The following is a 22,183-nucleotide window of genomic DNA, read 5'->3' on the forward strand; positions in this document are numbered from 1 at the left end:
TTTGTTCGTGTGTTCGTTTGTTCGCATCAAAACATGTCAACTTGTGGATTGCATACCGAAAAAATATTTATAAACATTCTTTATTTTATAAACATTATTATAATTATAAACATTCTAATATTTAGAATTCCATATTCTTTCCATCTTTCATTTTAGGATGAATATAGTCTGTCATTCTTCAGTAATTAATGAATCCAATATGAACAACTCTGTTTCATGAGGTGAATAATTTTTTCCAACATTTTCCAGTTTCTTAATGATAGGGGAGTGATAATTATTTGTATCGATCTTCTGAGGAACGATTATCTACAGCTGGTATCAATCAACTACACTGACTTCAACTCCAAACTACCGTTGTAATACCAGTACACAATTTATCACAGGGTGACGTGTTTATTATACAGCTGGTAACTTTAGATGCTAAATTATATTATCACAATATGATCTTGAATCATGTTCATCTTTCCGGTCTTCGGTAGCCGCTCGGCCGTAAATTTCAAAAAGATATAGGTCTGTAAAATGGATTAATAAATGGTTATTATTAGCCGCCCTATTAAAATTTCTGGTCAGAAACCATCCCCCATATTCATACAACATATTCCCAAAATTTCATACCGTTCTGTCGAGTAGTTTTCGTGTCTATAGGGAACAAACAAACAAACACAAAACAGACATTCATTTATATATATACATATATATATATATATATATATATATATATAATATATATATATTATATAGATTTCAATATAATTCAGAATCGGCAAAATGAAGTCAAATCCGTCACATGAACAATCATAGTATTCAAGCCATTAGCTAATTAAATGTCAATTTGCTGTTAATGCTCTGTGGCTTCCGACTCCACGTGTGTCCTTCGACGTGTTCCTCTATATAATTATATGAACCGGGTCTAATATCCAGGATCGGCACGAACTGGGGCGATTCCAGAAATGTGCAACTTTGTCATCTAATAAAATAAAAATGAATAGGCCTATGTTTGGGTTGAAGATAGAGATGAGATTAGGTTCAAATTCCATTTTCAAGTACCAATTCTTACATATTTCCATCGATTGATAAAAATGCATGCAGTTTGAATGGATGATTCCATTAGTGAAATAGAGTCACGTGATACTTTTCTAAACCACCGCTAGGGTGCGCTGTTGAATCACAACCTGGAATCCCGCCATATTCAAATCTATACATTATTGTGGATTCCATAATGCAATTAATAGTTTAAATATGATCAAGTTTCAAATTTTCATTTCAACCAGCTATCAAAAAACTTCCAACGAGAACTTTACAGTCTCTGAGAAAATTCAAACCAGTTTACTCCCTAGCCATTCTACCAGCAAAACTGACAGAAACGAGAAGAGCAGAAAGCGACAGCCTGGGACTGTTTTCGAGTCACAGACTCAACCCGACAAAACAAGAACAACAAAAGCAACCACCGCCAATAAAAGTATGTTTTTCATTGCTAGAAGTGAAACATTCACTACTAGTTATGTGAAATATTCTCTGAATGGCGGTGGCTGCTCTTGGACTCCACGTCACAATCCCCTCTATATATGTCAAATGGCCATCAACAACCAAAGCGAGAGTTGGCAGATGCTGCCAGAGATTTCGAATGTTCTCGTCTTATATAAATGAACCATTCTACTGAATATGAGATAATTTTCACATATCTTTGTCGATTGAGTGTTTCAATTTCATTTCCGACCAATATTACTCTCAATAACTTATTATTGAAAAAGGAAGGGATGTTTTTAGTAAGTAGGTTGAAAACAAGTGAATAGATTCACCTCATTGGTGAAGTAGCTCAACAGGGTACCGCTAGGTGGATTAACCTGCGAAGCGAATTCATAAATTACCTGTTCCAAAAATAGCATCACACCCGATTGGCTAATAAGTGGGGGAGGAAGATAAACTTTTACCAAATGAAATGGGAGGTCGCTGATCAAATCCTTTTCCTATTCTCATCCTCTTTGACTAATATGTACAGTGAGCAAGGAAAGTTGTGTGAGTGTAGAACACCAGATTTTTCAAACCTGGCTGTCATTCACAAAAATACCATGTTAGATATTAGACTATTATATCCCAGTAAAGCTACTCATAGTGTAGTTATAATCTACTGGCCTGCAATATCCTACATACAATAATCACTATAATAAGATTCATTCATGTTTTACTGTTAGCAATAATTTATTCTCCATGAGAATAACATCAATGGTTCTCATTAATCACTTTATGTCTAATAAAGGTCTAGAGAAGGGAAATAATAGTAAGGATTAGGTGTAGTGAATAACCTGTTCTGGCACCCATCTTTTCCTCAACATTCCTATTAGTCCAGTCAAAGAAAGGTTATAGAGGGAAATGTTTGGAAGACAATTTTTGACCCCGCAGTTCTGTTTAGGGTAGTAAGGAGGTAAACATATCAAAAGTCCCCACCCCTACCCCCTGTGCAAAGGGTGGTTCAAAATACCATTTTTTGGTTTCTCGCATACAACTCTAAAACTATGTATCTGTTATAACTATGTATAACTGTTATATACAAAATTGAAGCTTATATAATTTCCTACAATATTCATCTCACATTTTTTTCTATATATCCTCCAGTTTACGAGATATCCGCTCTTGAAGTTGTGACATTTTTGAAAAAACACGTTTGCCTCCAATTTTTTTCAATTTTCTCTCTTATAACTTTTTAAAATTCGATGAGAAATCCATGCTGATTATGAACTTATAAAGCATTGAGTTCTCTTCAATTTTATGTATAATTCCACACTTTTACGAATTTCCCTACACCTTTTGCAGCAGCATTAGTGTTGATTGTGAAATCTCCATTTTTGCAACAATAGACCAAATGACAAAGGAATTTGGAGGTAATGTATTGAACACAATTTTTTACTTTGCAACTTTGTTGAGACTAGTTGGGAGAAGAGCATATCAAAATTCCCCATTCCTAACTCATGTGCTAAGGGGATGAGGGTGGTTTAAAAGTTGCATTTTTCATTGTTCTGCTCAAATGACTACACCAGTTCCTTCTATTTTGAATAATCTTATCGTTTACTGGTGTCCTTATTCCCTCATTTCTCATTCTATCTGTCCTGATGCAGCCAAAAACACTCCTTCAAATTAATCCAATTTGATGTGAATATCACCCTGATAATCTCCATCAGTTTTGCAGAGATTAAGTTATTCCTACCACTTAACATCAACAAATGAAGTGAAAACAATAATTTCAGCCCCGAAAACAGATCTCTAAACCGATTGAATTTGAACAACTCAGTTCGACTCCAACTGAAATGTGAGTGTGAACATTCAATCGATACACAATTAATCTGATCGCGATTCAAATGCGACTTTCCGATATCCTAACAATAGGAATAGGAGATTAAACAGATAACACTCATCCATGCCTCTAGTGAATTGAAACTCAGGGTTCATATCCGATTTATAGAACGAATTTGCAATTTACAATAGAGGAGTCAGATATAACGGAATAACGGATCAAGATATTAGGATGAATTGTTGGGAGCTAAAACACAAACAACTCAGCATTTGTAGCAATGGTTGAAGGCTCCAATAGATTTGACAGAAATACTAGTTCCATTCAGATGACAGCTTGCTAAGGAAGCTGTTGTTCAACAGCGGGCTAGTGATGAAACACCCATATTTTCAATGATAGCTTAGCAATCCAATAAGTTATCATTATTGTACAGTTTTAAGTGATTATTGAGTGTTATTTCGTTATTCAATTTTGTTTGTAAACAATCTGTCTACTCTAACTTTTCTGTTTTCGAATGTTTGGACTGAAAATTGGACCTGAATTCAAGTGTATGGAACATAACCTACTTTTTGAACTATTTATGGTGTATAAATCAAAATTCGGAGAAGAAACAGTTTTGGGCTGTGCCTAGTCCTTCCCCAATCATTTTAAAGAATTGTGTTCTGTTTATCAATAAATAAAATCGAGCAAAGCTCGGTGCCCCGATATTGAAAATACTAAACACGATAGGACAATAGGTAAAAATATAAATAAAACAAGAAATTTTCATTCAATCTCTTGTTGTTTCCAAAATTATTTTCCCTTCAATATAATGGTTCATTATAGAAATCATAAGATAAGTCTTTATACATCTCATATTCTAATTTTCATAATGGCAAGGAAAGTTGTGTGAATGCGCCACACCAGATTTTCTTGTCTTTATGATTAGGTATTACTTCAAGCTTACACCGCTTGGTCAATGTTATATTGCTGTAGTGATTCAGTCATCATCAATCATAAATCAAAACCAATTACTTCGGAAGTAAAGTGTTGAAACCATCATCACAAAAAGACCAAATATTGTCAATCACACCACTTGTTTCATGACAGAGTGACAAGGATGGTTGACAAGACTTGACTGAGCTAAGGAGAGAGGTAGGATGATTGATGATGTTCTGAGGTTGGCAAACCCTCCTCCTCCTACTCCTCCTCCTCCTCTCCTCCTCCTCCTCCTTCCGTACTACAACCACAACAACAAAGTCAGCAACCGTTTCTCAAGAGCTGTCACAACGTAAACTTGTTAATCTTGAAGGAAGATAAGTGCCGAGCACCTATAAATCTTCCTAGAAGTGAAATTCTGGTCACCGTCTCATATTTTTGTCAGAAGTGAACAATGAAACAAGCCGTGTATAAGTTTTCTGTTTAAGATTTCACATTAGCGAAAATATTCTTATCTCTAGAACTAAAATTTTCAGAATATTCAGAACAAGAGAAGAAGTTTTTCGTTTTAGATTTCACATTGGCGAAACTATTCTTATCTCTTGAGATAGTACTTTCCTTAATCTTCTAAATTCTCATTGGAAGATTATGATAAACTCTTCTCCTTTCCACAAAAAAAAAAATTTCAGAAGCTTAGTAACATATTTCTTCATTTTTCGACTATTTTCCTCTCCAGAGCTACTGATGATAACTGTTCTTTTGAAACTTTCATATAACTTCCAATTTGGTCGCATTTTCTGTTTAGGAAGTTGGTTATTATTAGGACTTCGAAGATGGGGTATAATTAAAACTATACTTGCTATTTATTCCCTATGAATTCTGAATAAGAGGATAGGCTTCGATAGGATCAAACGAGAACTCATTCATATAGCTGCGTACAGACTTAAGCGCACGATCACGCGCATTTCACTTTTCATCAGCTGATGCTATTCGTGTTATATCTTTATTTTTACAGAACAGTAAAATACAGATATAATAAACATAGTATCAGCTGATGCAAAGTAAAATACGCGTGTTCGTGGAGCATAATCTGTACGCACATTATCATAGCTCATGAGGTAAAAATAATATTACAAAAAATTGCTTTCTTCAGAAGGGGTTTAGCCACCGGGGAAAATTTCAAGATCACATCTTAAAAATTTTTATTTAAAATTTGGAGGAAGGAGAGAATTGAAGTGTGAAAAATTCGGGAGAAAATGATTAAAACTTGAAGGATATCATCATTTCACAACCTTTTGTAATTTTTTGTACCGAGAGGTACCATCACAAAACTACACTACAAATAGAAACCTATGGGATTGCAGATCGCTCTCTGTGTGGCTGGGCCCTTTAAAAGAGTTGAAATTCTTGTAATAAGTAAATAATCAGCAATTACATCTGTACAGTATTATATCTACCGAAAAAGATCTGTGTATGGTTCAATAATACATTTCCATGATTGAAATGAAATTTTTTCTCAGTTCATTTATATCCTCATAACCTGAAAAAATATGGCAATGGTGTGAAGCTTGAAAATATGCAGAGTTTTCTGCTTTTTCATAGCTGAATTGGTTTTGTCAAACCAAACTTATTCATGTGCTGATATCATAACGTAAATCTCATTAGAGGTGTGCTATTCTCTATCACATTGATGTTTACATTACTTTAGTTTTGATTTAAGATTAAACATATTTTCAAACTCTCTTCTAAAAACATGAATACGTGTTATTATGGTAACATACAATAACTCAAACTGTCTGAACAAACACTGTTCATTGTTACAGTATTAGGAAGTAAACATTGATCGAGAGAGGTGTGATTTGTGGATTCTCCGAATTTCAACCATGTGATTGATCTATTGTCTATTCACACCACCCTAATTACATCAAAACAATGTCCTACAATATTATGTTAAGCCGCTCCAGTAATGGTGCAATTTAACTACTACTCCTGAAGGTAATAGTAAATAGATACAGGTAAGGGAGCACCCTAAATGATCTTGGGTTCGAATCGAATTCTGGGTTCGGCCAACAATTATTCAATTCAGATGTATTATGTTGATTTCAAATTAGAAGTGAAAAATCTTTGTGCTCCGAGATGCATGAAATAAATAATTTGGGAAGCTATATTCAAATTTTGGTGTTTAAAATCGTTACCGTATCCAAGCAATATACCTGACCTAGCAGAACCTAATCAACAAATTGATTCCAAAAACATATAAACATACGCCCTGACTACGTAAGCCCAACTTTTTCTATCATAGACATATCATACTCATGGGGAATACTCATGTATAGGAGAAGGAAGAGAAGCCAAACTTCGTGAGATAATAACAATACCATAAAATTGACTATAGTGGAAAACATTAACAGTTATTATTAGAAAATAAATAGCTTAGCTGTAAGATGAACTCAATCAATCAATCAATCAATCAAGAATCTTCAAGAATCTTCTTCATTCCACAATACAGCAAGTACAAAAATGATAAATAATATGAAATATAAATACAAATTATTAAGTACTTAGATTAGGGTTTCATATTATACATTACAGAATGAGCCTACATGGACACTGTGGCCTGTGCGTAGACTCGAGTTGGTATTTCAAGTAGAATGAATCTTATGAAGGGGAAGAAGAAAGAGAGCCTAAATGAATTTAATGGGTAATGAGGAATAAGGGATGAGGGTAATTCCATTCAAATGATTGTCATAGTTTCGTATTGTAGAAAGTCATTGTATATTGTTATGTCCGTCTGTAACGTACGATAGTATATAGCCAGTCTGTATGGTAAAGTCAGTCGGTATTGATATAGAGTCAGTAGAAGTCATGTTAATTATGAAGTCAGGTGAGTCCACCGCCCGCCAAGACCAGAGCCACAGCATCCTCATCACTTATTTCAAACAACAAATATTTCAACCTTTTTTGAAAATTGCTAGACTTGCAGCTGAGAAAATGTTATTTTGCGGAAATAATCTCTTGAGATTACGATATATTACTATCTTGGGATAAGACGAAACAATTTGTTGTTGAGAAGGATCTCGTTAGCTGGATAGTTCTGATCCCAACTGTGGCTGCATAAAATGAAAATGTAAAGATGGTAGAAAAATTGAACCAAAATGTTTATAAACATGAATGAGTAAATCCTTGATGTATAATATTTTCATAGTTAAAACACCAATTTCCTGAAATAGTATAGATGAGGGATATCTTCGAAAGCCAGCTTTAAGGATTGCTTTTTGAATAACTTCTATTCTTCTTAGATGGGTGCGGTAGGCTGCTCCCCATGCTAAGATGCCATATGAGAGGCGAGACTGTACAAAAACAAAATAAGCTACTTTAAGTTCGTTAAAATTGAGAAATTTAACAATAGAGAATTCTATTGAATTCTGTGACTCTGTCTGAATCTAATGGCTGAATCCAATTAGCTCGATATAAATGGTGGGACTAATATATTGTTAATGTGCTTGCAATTGTATATGCCGCGCGTGTATTCTGAGAACGAAGAAATTCATGAAGAGTGTATCACGTTGGAACCCTTACTCACGGGAAACCTAACTCAGAGGAAACCTTGCTCTCACAGGTCAGAAATAAGCAGCTCAGAAGATAATACTCCTCCACCTCCACCTCATCTTCATCTTATCTCGTCCTTTATCTTTCCCGTCTTTCTCTAACTCTCTCTCTTACTTCCAAAGACAACCCCTTTTGACGTTAGAGCGTTAATATCGAGCCTCTCCCTCCTTATTCTACTTATTTCCATTCCTTCTCCTTTTCTCTCCTCCATTCCTTCTTTTTCTACTTATGTTTCTTCTTCTTCTTCTTCTTCATCATCTTTTCCTTTTCCTTTTCCTTTTCTTCTTCTCTTCTTCTTCCTCCTCTTTTCATTTTCCTTTTCCTTTTCCTCCTTCTTTTTCTTCTTCTTTTCCTTCTTCTTCTTCTTCTTCTTCTTCTTTTCTTCTTCTTCTTCTTCTTCTTCTTCTTCTTCTTCCTCCTCTTCTTCTTCTTCTCTCTTCTTCTTCTTCTTCTTCTTCTTCTTCTTCTTTCTTCTTCTTCTTATTCTTCTTCTTCTTCTTCTTCCTTCTTCTTCTTCTTCTTCTTCTTCTTCTTCTTCTCCTTCTCCTCCTCCTCCTCCTCCTCCTCCTCCTCCTCCTCCTCCTCCTCCTCCTCCTCCATCCTTTCTCATTCATACCCATTGCTTACAGTTTCGAGTGATTCTCACTATTGTTTCTTCTCATCAGAGACAAGAAATATAGCTTATGCTTCCTTTATCTATGATCTTATCTATACTGCAGTAAGAATCTCTCCAAACGGTCTGCATTACTCTTACAAATCACACCCAAGCTTTTCATTCACGTTGGAAGTTTCCATTCAAGACAGCTGGTCACTACAGCCATAGAGAAACAATAGCGTAAGTAGATATCCCATGGTATAGGGAATTTATGTCGCAACTTTTACTGTTATCTCAAGCCGATTACTGTCGATTATTATCAATTTTCACTGTTTTGTTGGGGTGATAGTGTATGAACGGCACAATTTGAGAGATCACCAGCGTCACACAGCTGCATAGGAAAGAACTACGTGAACTATCGGCTTGGGATAACAGTAAAAGTTGCGACATAAACGCCCTATACCATGGGATATCTACTTACGCTATCGTTTCTCTATGCTACAGCTCTCTAACATAACAAATAATGCTAACAATTCAATCAATGCCGGCAGTTTCAAGTGGATTTCACAGCAGCTCTCCAACAAAATCCAAAATTCTAACCAGTCAACAATTGCCCACAGTTTGAAGAGAGTCTGTCTGTTCAATAATATGCAAGATGCTAACAATTAATGTTTCTGTCTCTGTCTGTTTCAAGTGCAGCCAGGTGGGAGTGAGAGTGTCGGCTGTGAGGAACAGCTGTTCCCTCCTTCTCCTACCCACTGTGCAACAGAGAGAGGAGGAGATAAGACAGGAGTTGCAGGAGAGACCTTCATCGCTTGAGAGTAAGTAGACAAATCTTATTAAACCGAGAAATCCTGAAACAATATCACAACCAATACTGTTTGTTCACTGGAAAATCGAAATTTCCTATTTTCTACAAATCTCCTTCCTGGGTGAAAATCGACAAAATCGAATCATGATTCGTGAAAATCAAGGTCTATAGAATAATAATAATAATAATAATAATAATAATAATAATAATAATAATGTCTCTGGTCGAGGGTACAACACAACCAGAGGAGTTTATTCAAAATATAGACATGATTACAAAAAGCATATAAGCTACAATTATTTACAAAGTATTAATACAATTTGGTTGATTATTTGCTGATCTGAGAAAATGTGGCCCCCACTATATATGAATATGTGTCGGGATGCCACTAATTTTGCTATTGTTTAAGATTTTATGCCAAAAGTAAAAAATTGTAATAAAGATACATCTTGCGAGTCATTAGAAGTTCATGAAAACCACATTTATATACACAAATTTAAAAAAGAAAATTAATAACCTGAGAAGTAGAAATTTTATAAAAATTTAACATAAAAAAATGTATAATACTCATGGGAAAATATCATTAAAATGAAAAAAATAAGAATGAAACAGTATGGAAAATTTTTCATAGAACTGATTGTTCTCCATGGTTGTATTGGACAGGAGCCAGTTTTTTGTTTTCGATCTGAATGAATTGATTAGAACTGTTTCTTTAATAGCTATTGGCAGTTTATTGAAAATTGTTGGTCCTGAATATGTGGCTGACCTCTGAGCAGCTGATGTTGTCATCCTGGGAATTGACAAGTCCATGTTCCTTCTGCGTGTTCCTTGCGGGTGACTCAAATTGATGAAGAATTGTGGGTTCTTTCTGGTGAATGTTAGAAGTCTGTGAATGTAAATCTGTCTTATGCTGAGCTCCGAGTAACCGAGAAACCAGACACCCGTGTTCCTTATGGAGCGGCCATTTTGTGGGGTTTTTATGGCGGTACGTTTGAAATACCATATTTGGAGTACTTGGGAGTGTCTAGTTACGGCCAATGACAGTAGAGCTCAACCTTAATTGGTCAACAGCTCATGGACAATCGTAGGGCTTCATCCTTACTACTCTTATACTACTTATTTATTATTTACTCGTATACTATTTATTCATACACAAAAATTTGATTATATTATGCTTTTCTATGTTCTAGAGTAGCCGCATATTGGGACGCGACGCGAGTCTCATAGACGAAAATGATTATAATTCATGGTATTGTATTTTCATCTATAATCATCTAGCAGACTCGCGTCGCATCGCGTCCCAATTTGCGACACGGCTAAGCTTTCAGGTTGTCAGAGATTGATAATATGCAATTATAATGATATTGATACTGATAATATTGTGATATTGATATTGATGAAACTAGAACTGAACTATCGAAAACTGTTTTTGAAAAATATTGATTATGACAATATCAAGTTGTCTTCATGCAAAATAAGTAAACATTCAAAATTGGTTGGTCAAACATGAAAGTTTGAAAACTGATGATGTGGATGGAAATGTGCTTTGTATTGATGATCAATACTTTCTTGAATGCCAATCTATATCAGGATGAAATATAAAATAATTCTATGCATTCCAGGAAGTATAAACTGAAAAATTATTCAACTACTTGGAGATGAGATGAAATAAAATGATGATGATTCTACCAGCAATATTAATTGGTATACTGGACCAATTTATAATGAATATCTATATAGTAATGTACGCTATCCACATGAAACAGAGAAGTTTGAACATACCAATGTTCCCAATTCTCGGAAAAGGATAAAGTTTGATCATCCTATCGGTCAACACTGATATCCTTCACATCAACACTTTCCTTCATAAACACCAAACTGTTGAGAGAGATGGTTGAACTTCTATAGCCAACGTTATGAATGTCCTTCTTGGAAAATGGTATCCATGAATATCCTTTCCATCTACACTCTCATGAGAAGAATGAGGAAATGAGTTAATGAGAGTTTTGATAGAGGAAAAGGATAGCGATATAAAATAGAATAGAATGACTGCCTTTATTTTATACCTGGGAGGGTGAAGTTAGGGCGCAGTCGGCCCTCTCTTACACTTAAAACCCTCCAATAAAATACTAAATTATAATTTAACAAGCAATACTCAGTAAAATAAAATAAAACAAAACGATATTTAAAATGAAAAATGTAAAAAAATATAATAATAATAAGTGGAATAGTTGAATAAAATTAAAAGTGGAGCATTCTTAAAATGTAAAATAACAAATATCTGTTGAGAAATAAATACAACATTTATGACGGAATATATGGATAGGATCGACGGATATGGATAGGATGGACGGATAGGATCGAAGAAGCAAAAAAGAGCAATATGGCTACAAACCTTACAAGCAAGATGAGAAAATAAGGAAATTAATAAATACCTCGAACATGAAATTAATTAATTTTGAGAGAGAAAAAGAGTATATTTTATATTTGTCTTTAGAGTTTACTTTCAAAGATGAACTTGATTCTCTTAGAATTACTCTAAAGAAATTTAATTTTGAGACTGAATAAATGAATGTATCAAAACTATGAAAAGTATGAAAGCATGAAAAGAAAGCTCACACACAAACACACACATGCACACACACACATACACACACATACATACATACTGTGATGAATCTTTCAAATAGATCTCATGAGAAGAGAGAAAAATTGTGATTACCTTTTAAAATGAAAGAATTTGCTAAAGGAATAGTTAGCGACCGAGCGATAAAGCTTACTTATCAGTAACTGTATATTAGATAAGAGTACCGTTCTGTACTGAACATTTTCTAGAAAATTATTCAATAAAATTATAATTATTCTGCAAATAAAGCACAAATTATTTACGAATTGCTCATTGAATTTGAGGTTACACTTTGTTTACTATCGATCAGATGTTTAAAGCAGCCTGAACACAGCTGACTGATTCAAAGTATTGTCAAATGTCATGCTGGCTTCACGCAAGATATAATACCATCTCTAAAAATTATAAAACTATCAATAAAGGACCAAGAATTTCAAATAAAAAAATAAAATGTATGTATTATCGTTGAAATTATTTATTATTTAAGAAATTATATTATATGTCAGGTCTTATTGTAACTAACTAGGTCATAGCATGAAATTATATTATTGATAAAACGGCAGAAATTAATTATAACAGTCTCAAACCTAATAAAAATTGTATAAGAATATTAATTTATTAATGATTAATTCAGCTGAACCACATGGTAATTAAATCTCTTTGGCAAGCCTAAGCCAATCATAGTGCATAGAAATAGCACCAAAAAGGTGATCGTTTGAAAGCAACACATGTTAATCTACTATCAGACAACAACCTGCCTTATCATATACGCTAGCACATGTACATTGTATGAGAGGAACTATGTCTAGAAGATTAAGCAGTTTTAAGAATTACATAAATTGAATTATTATTGTAATTAAAGGAATTATATTCTACTGCCTGCCACTGACGTCACGTCTACGTCACAATCGTTCTACCAATGGCAAATTTTCATGCAAATTATTACATCGAGATTCTGAGAAGAAAGGTCTAGCCAAGAAGCTGAGAGAAAAGACAGCACTTCCCTTTTGAAATCCTCACCGTTCAGATCTCTTTATAGTTACCAAGACCTATTCGTAAAAATTTCTTGTTCGATTTTATATGTTCTATTTGTGAGCCGATATTTTAGGCCAATCTATTTGTTATTTGTAAATTTATTTTTCATCAATCGATAAATTTAAAAGTTTAAAGTAAATTATCCCTTAATTAATTTGGTGAAGGAAATATTAAATTAAAAATTCCCCACGTGCTGAAACCGAAGCCTGGACCCGCTGCCGATCAAACGATTTTTGATCTAAAGAAGAAAACCACGACCGCCAAGGAATTTCACGTGAGTTATAAGTTTAACGGGGCCCCAATCTACGCTTCGAAAATATTTCAGTGCAGAAAAACATAAAATTTTCTTCGTTAAATTATTGGCCACGCCGACAAGCGCTTTAGCATTTAAGAGCCTAGAATTTATTCAATATTTAATTTATACGAACTTGTAGTTGATTAGCTATCCTCCGCTGCCAGAACCACGACCCCGAGCATTTTAAAAATACTTTATAACTCATTTTTCACTATTTTTTCAAAACTGTTAAATTTTATCAATTGTAAAATTCTGTCGAATCACGCATGGTATCATGCAAGCACAAGAAAATTTTTAACTATTCTGTTAATGCTAAATTATTATCATCCTGTAAATCAAATTCTGAATCTGCACTGTATGATCATATATTTTATTATAATATATTTCAGTTTTGTTAATTCGCTTTCTGAGTTCGATTATTTCTTAAGCCTGTCAATTATTGTGTCTGATACGTTCTATATCATCAAGAACCGATCGAATACGATCATTGGAATAATTGAATTAAGCTGGATATTGGAACAGGTCTAAGTGGATGTAGTGAGTGGGGTCAGATCGAGATATTTATTCTTTGTCCTTACCTGCTCATATATCAGCTTTTATCTGTTACCAACCTCGACTTAGGAGCGAACACATCAATTGTACAGCAGATGCAGCCAGAGATCATATAAATTCCTACAATAGAGCTTAAAACCCGACAAGACTCTGTTCTCGAAGTATATTCTGAACGATATTTGGTCCAAATACCGTATTTTAATCCTTCAGAACTTATTAGAGACGCAGTCCCGTAAATTATCTACATCGGGATTTTTGCTCGACCTGTATGATTTTGTATGCTCATTCTTCACAGGTAATAATTTTAAGGTATCCGTATTCAGTGTTTAGCGATCGCTACACTGCTTATAAGAAATTTCATCATTATACAATCTGTCATTAGAAGAATCAAGGGTGAGCGAGCGTTTAGGCCTCCCGCGATTCCGACAATTGTATTGAATCTTGTAGTGAGTCAATCAGTCTGGTGTTCACTCAGCGTCCACACACGCATTGCAAAATTTATAGCCTCTACACCATTGACTCAGTACAAGATTCACCATACATACGTGAGGCATTTAAATACAGCATTACATCACCCCTACGTGTATTGTCCTATCCTTGGAGGTGAGAGTGACTCCCCCAGGAAGAGCTTCACAATACACATACACACACACACCAACACATGCGCCTGACCAATGATGCACCCCCCCACTAAGCCCAGCGAACCCCACCTCCCCTGATACACCGGAAGACAGTCGCGCTGAACCGACGATGAACCTCAATGCGGGGGTTATAGAAAGAAAGAAACAGAGTGGAAGAGAGAGTGAATGAGAGTGAGAGACCGAGAGAGTGAGAGGGAGTGAGTGTGTAGGTGTTATTATTTGACAAGGGAAGAATGAAGAGACAGCTGTTCAATCACTTAAATTCGCCCCACTTGTTTATATCGTGGGTAAACCCAGTGCGATATACGAAATGGGATTCACACTATACCAGTATACAAATTGAAGGCTAGATCCACCAGACCATGGATAACCTAGATTCATGATTTCAGATCTGAACGGACTAACATTTAGTGTAAACAAGATTTGAGATTTGAGCTGACAAACGTCCACCCACACAGACTGGTCAAGTGTTGAACACTATACATGAGATTAACTTGCTACACTAACCTTACTCCAGGCAGTGAGCATGAATGGACACTAAACCTTGTTGACAGAAACCAGCACACAACCATGACTGACGGAAACTAAATTTCTAGCAGTGTACTAGGAGCATAAATGTATTATACATTATGTAATATTATTATCATTCACATAATCACTAGTACCTTTCTATTTAATTTCATGACAGGAAGGCCCGGCTGCACAAAAAAAACTTCTGTGATTGGTTCTTGTGGAATCTAATCATGGTTATTATTTAACCGGCTGCACAAAAGCCGGTTAAATTATAAAAATGATTAGATTTCACAAGAATCAATCACAAAAGGTTTTTATTGAGAGGAAGGCTTCTCTGATTGGTTATCGTGGTATTAGGATTTAACAGACTCCTGTGCAACCGCTTGAGTGTAATGAAATAATAATACTTAGTATAATAAGTAATAGTACTAATTAGTATAATAATACTAATAATAATAAGTATCTTTTTCATTTCATGACACAGTGTTAAAGAATAAGATAGAAGGGTTACTGGTAGTTATTATTTATGATAAAGATATCAAGTAACCCCCTGAATGAATAGATGTTATTCATATAATATATTTTTAAGCTTTAATTTTTAAGGTTTAATTTTAACGGAGATCAGTAGTTTGATGTGAATGAATGAGAGATTGCATCTTGTTCAGTCTAATAAATTTGAATTTTCGTTAAATTCTTTAATTTTGTTTAAATTTGAATTTTAAAATTATGAATTGAAATTGATATTGTTTCTTTAAGGCCGGTTTCCGAGCTCGGGATCTATAAGTTCTGGACTTACAGAGTCCAGGACTGAAATAAGCTCTCGGGTGTAAATTGACTTTCTGAATCACGATTTTATCTTCTAAAGCTGTGTACACATATATGCACTTCCAACCCGCACCGAGCATGCTCCGCCTTCAAACCACCCTCGTACCGCCCTCGTTCCTCCATCGTACCACAGTCGCTCCGCCCGCGCACCCATCATGAACGTTACAAAAGATGTTAGATCTTCTCGCGTTCCCCGGTCGAACCACTGTTGCTCCCCGGTCGATCATCAATCGCTCTGCTGGAGTGACGTTCGGTTGCGGAGCAGAGCGAAAGTCTGTACGCACCTTAAGCTGCGTACACATATACGCACTTTCAACCCGCACCGAGCACGCTCCGCCCTCGTACCGCCCTCGTTCCTCCATCGAACCACAGTCGCTCCGCCCACGCACCCATCATGAACGTTACGGAAGATGTTAGATCTTCTCGCGTTCCCCGGTCAAACCACTGTTGCTCCCCGGTCGATCATCAATCGCTCTGCTGGAGTGACGTTCGGTTGCGGAGCAGAGCGAAAGTCTGTACGCACCTTAAGCTGCGTACACATATACGCACTTTCAACCCGCACCGAGCACGCTCCGCCCTCGTTCCTCCATCGAACCACAGTCGCTCCGCCCACGCACCCATCATTAACGTTACGGAAGATGTTAGATCTTCTCGCGTTCCCCGGTCGAACCACTGTTGCTCCCCGGTCGATCATCAATCGCTCTGCTGGAGTGACGTTCGGTTGCGGAGCAGAGCGAAAGTCTGTACGCACCTTAAGCTGCGTACACATATACGCACTTTCAACCCGCACCGAGCACGCTCCGCCCTCGTTCCTCCATCGAACCACAGTCGCTCCGCCCACGCACCATCATTAACGTTACGGAAGATGTTAGATCTTCTCGCGTTCCCCGGTCGAACCACTGTTGCTCCCCGGTCGATCATCAATCGCTCTGCTGGAGTGACGTTCGGTTGCGGAGCAGAGCGAAAGTCTGTACGCACCTTAAGCTGCGTACACATATACGCACTTTCAACCCGCACCGAGCACGCTCCGCCCTCGTTCCTCCATCGAACCACAGTCGCTCCGCCCACGCACCCATCATTAACGTTACGGAAGATGTTAGATCTTCTCGCGTTCCCCGGTCGAACCACTGTTGCTCCCCGGTCGATCATCAATCGCTCTGCTGGAGTGACGTTCGGTTGCGGAGCAGAGCGAAAGTCAGTACGCACCTTTATACTCCGGAGTCTTATCAAGTTCTCGACTTATTTGAGTCCAGGACTTTAACGCAGTAAACATGAGGGAAATTCACAATATTTTACTGCTGTATTGTTGGCATTATAGAAAATTGAAACAGCTGATTACAGCGGGACAATTCAAATGAGCATGCTCTCCAAACTATTTAGTAAAAATATGTTTCGATTTCTTTGTAGGCCTATTCAAAGCAAAAATTTTGAAAGGTGAATGAATAAACGTTTCATTTTATGTTATGTTATTATTGATCATTGATCCTAACCAGTGATTTTGGAATAAAAATTTCATTAGGCTATTGAGTTTGAAAACGTATTTGTTTAAAAAAAAAAACTGGAGAAATAATTTATTTTTTTTAATATGTTGAATATGACATTGATTAATAACATTCAGATTGGAATATAAATTCCAAGGCAATCCTTGTATTATTTCGCTTGAACATTTTTAGGTTATGTCAGAGTCGTAAAATGAGGTTAGTTTTTTACACATAATTCTGATACAATTATATTCAAAAATGAACTTACAAACTATAAATTATGAATTTAGATGGACTAATCCAAATAATTTTAGGTATTCCATGACATCTATTTGGCGTTTTATCTACTCCAAAACAATAACTGAACTGTGTTTGCTCAGTTAAGTCTAGAACTTAAATTTAAACCCTAACCCAGTCGAGGGTTTAAAATCACGCTGTTTTAAGTCCTGGACTTAAAAACCCCCTATCATTTTGATGATGTAATTGATGTATGTATCAATAAAGAATCACTATTTATCATCTGAAAACTGTAGACTGTATACAGAAAGCTATATCCACACCTGCAACTGTCATAGAGCAACCATCCTACAAAGTTGCTCTTCTAGTGAGATCATGATATAATAACTGGAAACAACTTTTGAAATAATAACACGCTCCAAACCAACACGTTTTAGATAGTTTTGTTATTTGAATATGGCGAGAAATAGAGTAATAGATAGAGTTTCAAGTGTAAATAGAAACGAGCATATAGCAGTTTGAGCTTCCAGCACATGCAATTATTTAAGCAGAGTTTGGGAAGCAGTTTTCCTTGTAGCCAAGTGTGAATAAATGCAACAATATTCTCACTTGACTGCAGTACTAACAAAGTCAAACATGCTAATAAAACATTGCAGCAGAATTGCATACGTCACTTGGCCAAACACATGCTACCACATACAAACTCGCAGAAAGGTTTTCTGTGAGGTTACCTCTTCATTGGAATATTTTATGTGATCCACCAACATTCACCGACTTATCTGCTCGGAGCGGACTTCGAATCCAGTGAATTTTGCCGAATAATTTATCGCCGACCGAGCGCGAATTTCAAACGGGAACAAATTATTGGTCAGTAGGGTGCGAGCGGTCCTTTGTTCCGAAATTACTTGTTTGATTTAGAAGCGTTCCTGGTAACTGTTCCCGTTTCAGTTCCCGAATGAGAAGCGGTGAACTGTGTTAATTGATACCCGGTTTTATGCAGATTGGTGGCCTCTTCAGCAGAGCTCTGTGATAATGGCATCCGTTAATATCGGCTGAATTAGCTTTTTGTGCTGAACTGTTGCGCTTTGAAAGAGCAACATGCCCTATAAATAACAGCAATCCTACCCATTCAAACAATGCTGACTATATGGAGTGAATCTCACTATATTTTGTATTGGAAGCTACACCTTCCCACCTGCGTTTCAATCCGATAAAGTAGTGTAAATAATCCTTGTGACAGCCAACAACAATCAAAGAGTTATGCAAACCATGGCAGCAAGATTACTTCGCTTATATGGACTATACTTCATTCAAATGAAAACTTTTAGTACCCTTTTTTTAAAACTTTGAAATATTTGAACGACTAGTTTTGACCATAGGTAATTTTAAAGTTAAAATCTTTTAAAGTTTTAAATGAAAGGATACTAGAAGTTTTTATTTTTATTTGACATGGCAGCAAGCTGTCCATGATAACTTGAAGTTGTTTTATGCTGGTAATTGTTAATATTTTATATGCTATAAATTATTTTGGCGATGGAGCATTAGGAAAATCGATGAATATTGAATATTGGATTGATAAAACAAAAAACAAAAACGTAAAAGAAGGTACTCGCAAACTTGTAATACTATCGACGGATTTTGGAATGGTATTGGAGAACAAAATGGAGTCTACCTTGTGACGAAATAGAACCAGCCAATGAGAGCGCGTTGTGGGCGAGAGCTTGTACTGAACATTGAAAGTGTATTCGCACGTGATTGGTCGACGCATCCACCAACAGAAAAGGAGAGGGGCGTACCGTAGCAGACATGTTAAAAATATCAAGTCGTTTCCATTCAATATGGATATCTATAACAACATCACCGTCACCACAACACTGATAACAATAATAAGAGTGTTTATATGATTTACATTTCAATTTAAATGTACTTTTTCCAAAATAAAAATCTACTTTGTGAAAATAATTAAGGACTGAAAATTTTGTGAAGTGAACAACAAGACTTAACCTATCTCGGACTATGTGTAACCTTATCTAATTTTGGGAGAGGAATAGCTCAAGGTTACCTTTTTTTTCTCTCCCTATAATTTTCATGATGTACTTATTATATTGATCAATAAAGAAAAAATTTTCATATAAATACTAGTACCCTTATTCTTGTTCCTTTCCACTTTCGGAACAAGTTTCAAGTTTCCTTTTACATAAGAATAGTCATTACGACCATTGAAATAAATTAAGACTTTGTAACTACGTATGTATTTTATAATAAGCATAATTCTGACACTCACTAATTTACCTTTTTTCCGGCAGTCTGGTGTCTGGGAGGACTGGCGGTAGCTCTGATCAGCCTGTCGGGTATATCTGGAGGCCTGCTATGGCCTCTGCTCCACAGCGAGTTCCACAAACACATGATGACAGTGCTCATAGGACTGGCGGTTGGCTCTCTCGTCTCCACCGCCGTCTTCCAGCTCATCCCTGAGGTCAGTCTCAGCAGGTAGGCCATCCTGTCTGTCTCTCTCTAAACAAAACTAAAATAAATAATGAATAAACACTCCAATAATGAAAAGGAAAAACTCCCGTCTTCATAGAGAGCCCTTCAAGCGTTTAAGGTCTCTCAACCCTTAGCTACGCTATGCTGAAGTACGTTTTCGAAAGACGTAAGCCGTCCCATCACCCCATCGGGAACGCGCCAACTAGTCTCCAGGGGATTTACTGACGCCTGTGATCAAAATAGCGAGGAGACTAGTTGTCGGGGAGACAGGTTGACGGCGTCCCCGTCCCATCACCCAATATTGTAAGCTACGCTGATGTGAACGGGACAGAGTCGTGGCTTATATTGGAGAAAGAATAGCATGAAGGTGCGTACAGATATACGCGCCTCGAACACGCTCCGCACTCGCTCTGATCACGAACGTCACGCAAGATGTTACGCAAGGGTTCGATTGAGGTTCGAAGGATGATCGCGCGCTTGTCGTATTGTTGACTTCGCCACAACCTATCCTCATCTTAAACGTTCAATCCAGCTGATCGGGTGACAAACTAAAAATTAAAATATTCTGACCAGGGGATTGCTGGGTAGCCTACTGATACATTATGTTCATAATTATAATAAATTAATAATAAACATTATGATTATTGCATTTATTTTAATGTTTTATTACAAAGCAGGTTATGTCTGTCAATGTTTCAAAAGTTGCAAGGTTTGGTTGGGAGTTCGGCTTCTTTCTTCTAAATGCTAATATGCTGGCACCTTTTATAATAAATGCTTTTATAATTTTATATTATTTAATTTTGATAATCTAATAATTAATTTTGATAATTTTATTTGCTAACACAGAGATCGTAACTAATAACAAACATTACAAACAAAAACGTTGACCACGCATGCGCAACTATTAGTTATTTCGACCTAGAAACTTGCCAAACTCGAGCTCTATTACACGCTCTTTTCGAGTTCCGCTATTGATCCACCTTCGATCATCTATCGATCTGCTCGAGTGACGTTCGATTGCGGAGCAGAGCGTAAGTCTGTACGCACCTTAAGAAGATGTATAATGGTATAGGACGTTCATGCTCCAAATTTCACAGTTAATTCAAGCCGATACTCCTAGTAGTACTTTTTCGTGAAGCTATGTGACGCTGGTAATCTCTCATACTGTGCCGTTCTTACACTCTCACCCTAACAAAACACTGATAATAGACAGTAGTCGACAGTAATCGTCTTGAGTTGACAAAAAATCGGCTTGAAATTTGGAACTTGAACTACCTATACCATAGGATATATTCTTATGCTAACTTTTTTCTATGTCAATAGTGAATTAAAGAATGTTTTCAACAACAGTATTTTGAATCGATGTAAATGTCACGATTTAAAATATCTCATTTATATTAAATTGCTTTCCATTAGTATTTGAGAACAAATATAATTTATAATAGTTGCAAAATTTAAACCTCGTATTGAGACATCGATTGAGAGCTGGAATAAAATTACAGAGGAATTCAATTATTACATAGTTCCATTTGTGGATAATAATTTAGAGAATAATTATTTTAGTTATTCAAAATTGATGATTGATGAGTCGCTACAATGTTGATTGTCAACAATAGTACAAACATGAGTATCAATTTCAGAATTCCAATCCAGAAATGAAATTCAGAATTCATTATCAAATACACAAGTAGAATTGAATACATTCAATTAGAACTCATTCAATAAAATTGGAAATGGATCCAGTCATCAAATTTTATATTCAATATGAAGTTTCGAATTCTGACCTCATCCACTGGATTTCCAGAGTAATAATTGTTATTTACAATCCATCATGGAAGTGTGTTGCGGGTTGGAGACTTAATTACGTGTGTTTCAATACTATTAAATTGATAATTTCAGGTACACAGGTATCAATTCAGTTTTCTCAATTTGCTGTAGACTATTGAACTTAACAAATAGATGAATTTGTAACTATTGTAACGGCTATATTGGAGAATAATTGTACCACAAATTGATTCTATTCTATAACAAACGTAGCAAGAAATTAATACTGGAAAATTTTACTCTGAGAAATTAATTTATAATGGATAAAACATTAATTTGAATGCGAAGCTCCTCCTTTTCCTGGTGGTACGATAGGAATATATTGTTGTTATTCAAATAAATAAATTGAATGACTGTTTGGAATACAAGATTTCCTTTATCTCAGTTACCCTGAAGTTTGCTATATTGAGATTGTTTCTCAAAATGTCAACATCCCTTAAAAATTACA

General features: G+C 35.9%; 1 protein-coding gene across 1 annotated transcript in view; it reads left to right on the top strand.

The window, feature by feature from the left end:
• LOC111054603 (metal cation symporter ZIP14) overlaps positions 1 to 22,183 on the top strand; it is a 90,015-nt gene that overhangs the window by 29,507 nt on the left and 38,325 nt on the right. The window contains exons 2-3 of the mRNA XM_039437612.1: positions 9,103 to 9,229; positions 19,731 to 19,900. Coding sequence (XP_039293546.1) covers positions 9,103 to 9,229; positions 19,731 to 19,900 — 297 coding nt within the window. The remainder of the gene's footprint in view (positions 1 to 9,102; positions 9,230 to 19,730; positions 19,901 to 22,183) is intronic.

Source organism: Nilaparvata lugens, chromosome 11 (genome assembly GCF_014356525.2).
Source record: "Nilaparvata lugens isolate BPH chromosome 11, ASM1435652v1, whole genome shotgun sequence".
NCBI lineage: Eukaryota > Metazoa > Arthropoda > Insecta > Hemiptera > Delphacidae > Nilaparvata > Nilaparvata lugens.